Below are 9,820 nucleotides of genomic sequence, written 5' to 3'. Positions count from 1 at the left end.
ATATATATATATATATATATATATATATATATACTAGCAGCTAAGCTCGGTTTCACCCTGTCAGTTTGGATGATGTGGCTGTAAAACCTGCTCTGTGTAAGCAGTTCAACATTTGCAAAAGCATTTCTTGCTAGTCATATTAGTATAGCAAAATGGATGAAAAAATTTAAAACAAATGGATTTATAACATGAGTGTATGGTAGGGATGTATGATATTGATCTGTAACATTAATGTATAATATGTATGTATGACATGGGTGTATAATATATAAAACCCGAATATCCCTATGTATAATTAAATACATAACTTGCTGGTAGGCAGGTGTTTTTGAATGTTACTCAACACTACTCCCTTTCTTAATCTTTTGATCTTTTCCTTTTATCCTCTTCAGACTGGAGGAGATTGGTGTAGCAGCAGCCAAGGAATACTCTTTAGAAAAAGCCCTTAAAAAGATGAAAACAGAATGGGCAGACGTTTACTTTGAAATGGTCCCCTACAGGGAAACCGTAAGTAGCATATTTTTTTGGTATGATAACTTAATTTTCTACTACCACATTCCACCTCCTCTGTAGATGAGTGAGTCGTCACCTAAAATATAAGGAATCAATCTCCATTTACATTGTAAGAAGTTCACATTATTTCTCAGTTAATTATGTTCCTGCATGTCTTGAGTTCAGTTCTTGCAAGGGTCAACTTTATCAATCACCCTTAAAAAGTTCATAAAATAATAATTGAGTCCTGCACTGGCATCAGTTTAATTGTCCTAACTGACCTCTACCCCACACCCCCTTCATTTTAAAATGTGTATCCTTTTGTCTAAATGACACATTATCATAGCATACTCCTTGAAATAACATTAAGTCCCAGCAAGTCTTTATTCAACTATAATGGACTAGGCAGAGCAGGAGGATACACATGGATGGAAAGGGTGACTGAAGAGATCACAGATGTGTGACGAAAGATTTTCAGATAAAATAAGAACAATAATAAATGAGTGAAGAATGAATGCACAGGAGTGGCTGTGTGGTAAGTAGCTTGCTTACCAGCCACATGGTTCCGGGTTCATTCCTACTGCGTGGCACCTTGAGCAAGTGTCTTCTACTATAGCCTCGGGCCAACCAAAGCCTTGTGAGTGGATTTGGTAGACGGAAACTGAAAGAAGCCCGTTGTATATATATATGTATGTGTGTTTGTGTGTCTGTGTTTATCCCCACACCATCGCTTGACAACCGATGCTGGTGTGTTAACGTCCCCCGTAACTTAGCGGTTCGGCAAAAAGAGACCGATAAAATAAGTACTAGGCTTACAAAGAATAAGTCCTGGGGTCGATTTTCTCAACTAAAGGCGGTGCTCTAACATGGCCGCAGTCAAATGACTGAAACAAGTAAAAGAGAAAATAAAAGAGAAATTCTGAAATATAACCATAATGTCAAAATAGATTTTATTTTTAATGTTGAAACACATACAGTTCATTGCAAGTGGGGAATACAAACAGTTTGAAACAACCAACAAAACTTACTGTATTACTGTCATGATGTGTTTCCAAACAACTCTACTTGCTTGTTTGCTTGGCAACAATTTCACCTCAGCTTTATAGCCAAGTCCAGTCCATGATGTAAACCAGTAGTTCTCAACCATTTTTTACCTATGAACCCCTCTAATTCTTATTTTGCTCAAGTGGACCCTCATAGCCATTTGTTGTTTAAAAAATCCTATTTCATTTTTAGAATTAAATATTTTTAGGATTGTATAAAATATCATTAAAATATTTTGTGCATTGTAGAAGTATAACCAATTAGGCGCAAGTGAGTCTGTGTTGTAAGCAACGGCGAGCTGGCAGAAACGTTAGCACACTGGGCAAAATGCTTAGCAGTATTTCATCTACCGTTACATTCTGAGTTCAAATTCTGCTGAGGTCGACTTTGCCTTTCGGGGTCGATAAATTAACTACCAGTTACACCCTGGAGTCGATGTAATTGACTTAATCCCTTTGTCTGCCCTTGTTTGTCTCCCCTGTGTTTAGCCCCTTGTGGGCAATGAAGAAATACTTGCTTCTCAACCACATGGTTCCGGGTTCAGCCCCACTGCGTAGCACCTTGGGCAAGTGTATTCTACTACAGCTTCAGGCCAACCAAAGCCATGTGAGTGGATTTGGTAGATGGAAACTGAAAGAATCCCATTGTATATATGTATGTAAATATTTATGTGTGTGTGTGTGTGTCTTTGTGTCTGTGCTTGTTCCCCCACTATCACTTGACAACTGATGTTGGTGTGTTTACATCGTCATAACTTAGTGGCTTGACAAAAGAGACTGATAGAATAAGTACAAGGCTAATAAAGAACAAGTCTTGGGGTCAATTTTTTTGACTAAACACCCTTTAAAGCGGTGCTCCAGCATAGGCACAGTCAAATGACTGAAACAAGTAAACGAATAAACGAATTTATTGCAGGTAAAATTTTAACAATGAAATCTTATATGGACTCTCAAGGGTGAAATGCACCCTAGATGAGGACCACTGATAAAAACAAAGCCACTGGTTTTATCTCTATTCATGTCTTTAAAATTCAGATTAATATTTTATGTTTATTTCCAGGGAGTATCTATTCTGTGTAGCCTTGATGAAATTCAGATGTTGCTAGATGATCACATTACCAAGGCACAGACAATGAAAGGCTCACCATTTATCAAACCTTTCGAAGCAGAAATGCTTGAATGGGAAGAGAAATTGGTATCAATGTTTGACATCATTGAAGAATGGCTGAAGGTAAATACTAGAATGTTGCTTCTGTAAATTAATATGATGTTATCAGGTATGTGGTGTGTACATGGGACAACTGGGTGATTGTGCTTCAAGTAACATGTCTTAGTTATTTTATTAATATAACTAGCCAAACTACACTCTGTATTAATATCAATGGATTGCTATTTGGTATGCAAGTGGCAGGGGCCTTACATACAATGCGTGTATGTATGTGTGTTGATCGAATAACAGAAGTGTGAGAATAGATGTGTATTCTATTGATTGACAGCTTCTTCGTAATCCATGATAGTTATGTAATTAATACATCTTCCATCACACACATATAAAACACATTCTCTCTCTCTCACACACACACACACATGCATGCACACCTATATATGTAATTGTGAGGTAAAATCACAGACTGTTTTTCAGGACATTTCATGGCAGGTTAAAATATCAAGTGTGTGTGTGTGTGTGTGTGTGTGTGTGTGTGTGTGTGTGTGTGTCTGTCTGTCTGTCTGTCTGTGCATGTGCATGCATATGTGTAGATGTGCAGAGCAGTGAAGGAAAGTATACAGACTTAAGACCAGTTTAAATATAGTTGAGAGATATTTGAACCTGTAAAGGCTTCTTCACTGCAGTTTGTTACGGAGAAAAAATTCTTGCTGATGAGAAAAATGTGTTAAAACACCATATTCAGGACTGATAGCTGCATTTTGATTTTATTTGTTCTCTTCAGTACCAGATACCAAAATAGGTTAGAGTGAGCCAATTAGGAAGTAAAGCTTCTTTTATGGTAAATCAATACATATTATTTACTGACTGTGCATTATATATATCATGAAGTTTGTGTGAAATTTAAGACATGGAGCTGAGACAGCCATAGTATAAAGGAAACACTATTTTGATTATTGGAATACTTGCTTCTGGGTTTAATGAACTCTGTTTCTGTAATTTTACAGTTTTATCTGTGTGTATTCTTACAGTCCCCTGTATTTCTATTATACCTGTTGTCTTTAGTTTTACAGTACCTGTGTCTATATTACTACTACACCTCTTGTCTCTAATTTTGCTGTAGCATGTGACTCTAGTTTCATTGTACAATGTGTCTTTATTCTTAAGTATTTTGTGATTCAAGTTTTGTTATACCATGTGATTTTTTGCCCACTATATATTCTGCCTTTATTCCAACAGTACCCTGTGACTTTTCACTTTATCATACCATGTACCTGTATTGCTCTCTCTCTCTCTCTCTCTCATTTTTCCTACCACTTTTCCACCCATACACTCTTGCAAACCCACACCTACACAAACTCCTAGCTTCTCTGTCCCCACTCACTTCATACCTTGATGTGTTGCCTGGACACCTTATCCCCACTGTTTGTCTCACTGGAATTATTTCAGATTCATTCTCATTCTCTCCCTTAAATGTGAGTAGTCATGTAGCTCCTCTTCAACAAGTACTTGCTCTACCTCAACCTCTTCTCTTTCATACTTTAACCTCCATCCTTTGGTTTTGCAGATTTGTAAGCTGCATGACAACCTCAGTGGAAATATGGTAAAGGATGACTCATCTGAGAAAATAACATTCTTCTACTGCTCTAGGGACCAATTCAGTTGGTTTTTACTCCACTCTAAATACTTTGCAACATTTGTTTTTTAAAGTAGTGGTTTTCTGATTGCAGCCCTCCCATGAAATCCAGCTTTGTGCAGCTCCTGGCGAACAGTTTTTGTGGAAATTGGGTTCTCAAGGTGGTCATTAAATTCTGCAGTAATTTTGGGAGCTGTACTTATGTGGTCCTTTCTAACAATTCGTGTAAGAGTCTAACGGTCCCTATCTGAAAGTTTTGGTTTTCTTCCAGAGTTTTGTTCCGACAAGGTTTTTCCCTCCTTCTCAAAGGCTGTCATTACTTTCAAGACAGTACTTTTTTATACACCAAACATTTCAGCTGTTCTCATTACACTAATGTCTGCCATATGAGCGCCAAAAATTTGACTTCTTTGAAAGTCCGACAGATCTGTCATTTTAATGAATTTTAATTACCTTTTTCTGATGATATTTGGAAAGAAACAGAAATTTTAGCAAGACATATTAAGCAACACTAATAATAAATAAAAAAACATAAAAATAAACAAGCTTTAGATGGTAATATAGATATTTCAAAATTATGATGCTTTGATTCTAGGTGTTTCCATTACTTTGTCCAACCCCTGTATATACATATATATACAAACACTTATCTTTCTTTATTCCAGTGCCAATCAACGTGGCTATATTTGGAGCCAATCTTCAGTTCAGAAGACATCATTGCACAGATGCCTAATGAGAGCCGTAAGTTCGCCATTGTTGATACAATCTGGCATGACATCCAAGCAGAAGCTGTGAAGAATACCCACTGTCTTGTAGCCACCAGTCAACACAATATGCTTAGCAGATTGAAGGAGGCGAATGTCTACCTTGATGAGATTCAGAAGGGACTCAACATCTACCTGGAGAAGAAACGCCTGTTTTTCCCTAGGTATGTGGACACAGAGAGGTTCATAGTTGATGGTTGGCGGATGGTGTGAGGCTGGTATATGTATGAATAGAGTGAGGGTAACTGTCTTACTTCATTACACTTCTACTTCCTGAGCATCTATTTCTATAAAAGCTCGTCTGCAGCATAAAAGAAATGTTGTGTACTGGTCAGTCTACTTTTGCCATTGTTCCCAACTTGTGACAAGGTCAGCAGATTCACTACCTTTGATATTGCACCTATCCAAATTATTATTAGTATTAACTTTGGAAAGGCAGTGAGCTGGCAGAATTGTTAGCATTTGCACTCTTGGTGAAAGGCTTAGCAACATTTTTGGCTCTATATTCTGAGTTCAAACTTCTCTGAGATCAACTTTGCCTTTCATCCTTTTGGAGTTAATAAAATAAGGACCAGTCAATTTTTTGGGTCGATGAAATTGTCTAGCCCCGTCCAGCAAAATTTCAGGCTTTGCGCCTATAGTAGAAAGGTTTATTAATTTAAGAAATATGTTTTTGGCAAAGCTCATACATGATAAAGCTATGTAGCTTTATTTTTGTAATCCAAATAAGTGGACAGTGGTTTATTGGGTTTTATCATAGTATGTTCAATGTGCTGTGTACTTCTTTCTGTTTCCATCTTCTAAGTCCACTCACGAGGCTTTGATGAATGACTAAAGTAGAAGGCACATGTGCAAGGTGCCATGCAGTAAGATTGAATCTGAAGCCATGCAGTTGGAAAGCAAATTTCTTAACCACACAGCCATGCCTGCACCTTTGATTATAAGCATTAAAATAAATTTGAGATGTTCTGTTGTGGATTTTTTATTTCAAGGTATCTAATGTAATTTAATCTAAAACATATAATTGAAAATCATAATCATTTTACTTTATCGTTTGTTATTAATATTAATATATTAAGATATAATTTCCCCAAATTTTAAAATGTTTTCCAAACTTCATTTGTCAGGTTCTTCTTTTTGTCAAATGATGAACTTCTTGAGATTCTGTCAGAAACCAAAGATCCACTAAGAGTTCAACCTCACCTGAAGAAGTGTTTCGAGGCCATCAGCAGGCTAGAGTTCACCGAGGATGGGGAGATTGTTGGAATGGTGTCTGCTGAGAAAGAAGTTGTACCATTCACAATCAGCATACAGCCTGCTAAAGCCAAGGTAAGTGTTAAGAAACCAGTGGTAATAAGGCAATATGATGTCTGATATTATTGAAGCTGAGATGTCTGTGCTGTGGTGTTAAGGACTGTTAATACTAAGAATAGGCAGAAAACCTTCTGAAAAGAGTCTGCAATAGATAATGTTTTGTGAGATTTGCATATTTTTGTCTTCTAAATGTCATAAAAATGGAACCGAAAGCTAAGTCTTACAATCCTCTTGGGATAAAAATACTATAGAGTATTTTTTGTACAGTTTTTTTTGCCAGAATTAGTTAACCAAATTATCTGGGAATATTGACTTTGATAGGCCTATGCCATATCCAAGGGAAGATTTGTATTTAATTCACTTAATGCTCAGAAAGTGGCATTTAGTCAGTAAAACTATAAGCATCATTTGAGGTTCTTGGAGGCATGTACATTTTTATTATATATGTTACAGGAAAGCAGGTATTGGTGTGTGGATACAATTTGCTTTGTAATCATGTGGTTTCAAGTTCTATCTCTCTGTGTGCAACTTTGGATGAGTAGCCTCAACTTGTATAATGCCTTGTGTGTTTAATTGATTGATGGAAACTGTACAAAAACCTGTTTTATATATATTTATGTGTGTGTGTGTGTGTGTGCATGTGTGCGTGTTTGTGTGTGTGTGTATGTGTGTGTGCATGCATGTGTGTGTATATATATATATATGTATATATATATATATATATATATATATATATATATATATATATATATATATATACACACACATATGTATATATATATATGTGTGTGTATGTGTGTGTATATATATATATATATATTAGCTTTTACAAGGAAAAGGTTGACAGTGATTTCAAAGTTTTGGGTTGCCTGCTTCCATCAGACTGAGCTTTACATAGATCTTTTTGGCTTTGTATAGTCTTTTGCAAATTTTTCTTTGGGTTGGTGGATCTATGAATTAGATGAAGTGTAGGCAGATTGGGAAAGTAGTTGTGTAGAAAGTGAGGATAAAGAATGGTAAGAGGAAAGTATGTTTCGTAGAGTGTGGATTATAGAAAGTTATGGTGAGGACATTTATTTTGGTTTGATGTGGGAATTTTGTTATTGTTTAAAGGTTCAGTAAGGCATGGAAATAAAGGTGTAAATAGTTGTGTAAAATGAAAATTCCTATGTTCTTTGTATAGAAAGTTTATTTTGGTTACACAACATTGATCAAACTGAAGTCAAATTGATGTTGGTATCATTAGACTTCTCTTAAGAAATTTTAAACTGGGTATTTTGGGAAGATTAGGATTGAGGAGACTATTTTACTCTAAATGCTTATTAGGTTTTTCTAGTCTGCTTCTAGTGTGACTATTTGGATTTATATTGAAGACAAATGCATACAGGTAACTGCATGATGTTACCTATGCATGCAGGTGAATGCATAAGGTTTTGCCAGAATTTTAGCACATTTCTGAAATCCAATTATCAGTAAACAAGCAGTAGGAAGTTCAAGTGAAAAGTTAGTTAGCTGTGTCACATATCCGTCCTCTCTTCATACTATTATAATATCCAAGTCCCCATTATTTAACCAGTTGACCTATCTATTCATTGCAGGGCATGGTAGAGAAATGGCTATTAGAAGTCCAAATTGCCATGATCACTAGTATGCGTGAAGTAATATCTGATTCCTTGTTGGCTTATCCTGAGACTGCTCGCCGAAAGTGGGTGATCGAGTGGCCTGGACAGGTGGTCATCTGTTCCAGCAGTATTTTCTGGACTTCAGAGGTATCAGATGCCATGTCTAAGGAGAATGGACTCAAGGTAAGTAAAGTAGATTTTGCATTTCTAGTGTAGTAATAGTAAACATAGGGAAGAAATATACAGCACAAAGTAACAACAGGTAAAAACCATGAAGAACACAATTTAGCCCATTGACTTCACAAATATTTGTATTAGAGTTTGTGACTGACTGTGTGTGTTTATATAGCTGTTGTGAGGGTGTGTGTTTAAGATTACAACTGTGTGTCAATCTTCAGGATTAGCTACAATATACTGTCTTTCTTTTACTTGTTTCAGTCATTTAACCACAGCCATGCTGGAGCACCACTTTTAAGGGATTTTAGTCAAACAACTTGACCCCCAGGCTTATTTCTTAAACTTAGTAATTATTCTATCTCACTATTTTGCTGAACCACTATGTTACAGGGACATAACACACACCAACACTGGTTTTCAAACGGTGATGGAGGAACAAACACAAACATAATGACGCACACATAGATACATACACACACATACACATATGCATGCACACACATATATACACAGCTTCCTTTTTCAGTTTCCTTCTACCAAATCCACTCACAAGGCTTGGTTGGCTCAAGGCTATAGTTGAAGACACTTGTTCAAAGTGCCATGAAGTGAGATTGAACTTGGAACTGTGTGGGTGGGAAGCAAGCTTCTTACCACACAGTCATGACTGCACCTAAATATACATAATTTATATTTTCATCTTATGTAGGTGCTGGTGTGGTTTTGTGGTTAAAAAGTTTGTTTCTCAACTACGTGGCTTCAGGTTCACTCCCACTGCATAACATTTTGGGCAAATGTCTTTTACTGTAACCCTGGGCTAACCAATGTCTTGTGAGTGAATTTGGTTAATGGAAACTGTGTTGAAGCCTGTCATATTATATATGCATGTGTTGCTTTGTGTTTGTGTTTACCCTCATCAATGCTTGACAATTAGTGTTTGTTCATGTTCCCATAACCTAGTGGTTCAGCAGCTGGGTACCAGATGTAAAAAATAAGTACTGCAGTTGATTTGTTTGACTAATCCCTTCAAAGGTGCCCCAGCATGGCTACAGTACAATGAATGAAACAAGTAAAAAAATAGATCTAAATATGAGATTGATATTAAAAAAAAAACAAAAAAAGTTCAGAAAACGTTGCTTCCTCTTGTATTTCAAGATTGTAATTAAGTCACTTTAAACTTTTAGTTAGTTTTAAAGAATTCACTGATCAACACACTTCAGATTCTGGCCCATAGATGTGCTATCTCTTCACTGTTTTTTTCTGCTGCTAATACAATGGCAGCCCCTGTACTTTGGAGCTAGCTGGTTTCCTGCTACTTAGACACAGGCTCACCTGAAATCACTTATCCCTCCTACTCTTCTCATTTGTCATATTATGTCAAATCATCCAAGCCTTTCACTAATCACTTTGCAAAGCTTTTCTTCCCACAACATCATCATCATCATCATCATCATCATCGTTTAACGTCCGCCTTCCATGCTAGCATGGGTTGGACGATTTGACTGAGGACTGGTGAAACCGGATGGCAACACCAGGCTCCAATCTAATTTGGCAGAGTTTCTACAGCTGGATGCCCTTCCTAACGCCAACCACTCAGAGAGTGTAGTGGG

The 9,820-nt window shown here is 36.7% G+C and overlaps 1 protein-coding gene across 3 annotated transcripts in view; it reads left to right on the top strand.

The window, feature by feature from the left end:
* Nucleotides 1-9,820, top strand: part of LOC106876428 (dynein axonemal heavy chain 3) — a 158,633-nt gene that overhangs the window by 3,844 nt on the left and 144,969 nt on the right. For all 3 annotated transcript variants that reach the window (XM_052969758.1, XM_052969757.1, XM_052969759.1), the window contains exons 4-8: nucleotides 393-507; nucleotides 2,596-2,766; nucleotides 5,002-5,264; nucleotides 6,228-6,429; nucleotides 8,013-8,219. In XM_052969758.1, coding sequence (XP_052825718.1) covers nucleotides 393-507; nucleotides 2,596-2,766; nucleotides 5,002-5,264; nucleotides 6,228-6,429; nucleotides 8,013-8,219 — 958 coding nt within the window. The remainder of the gene's footprint in view (nucleotides 1-392; nucleotides 508-2,595; nucleotides 2,767-5,001; nucleotides 5,265-6,227; nucleotides 6,430-8,012; nucleotides 8,220-9,820) is intronic.

Source organism: Octopus bimaculoides, chromosome 7, assembly GCF_001194135.2.
Source record: "Octopus bimaculoides isolate UCB-OBI-ISO-001 chromosome 7, ASM119413v2, whole genome shotgun sequence".
NCBI lineage: Eukaryota > Metazoa > Mollusca > Cephalopoda > Octopoda > Octopodidae > Octopus > Octopus bimaculoides.
This window is presented reverse-complemented; position numbering and strand designations above follow the sequence as displayed.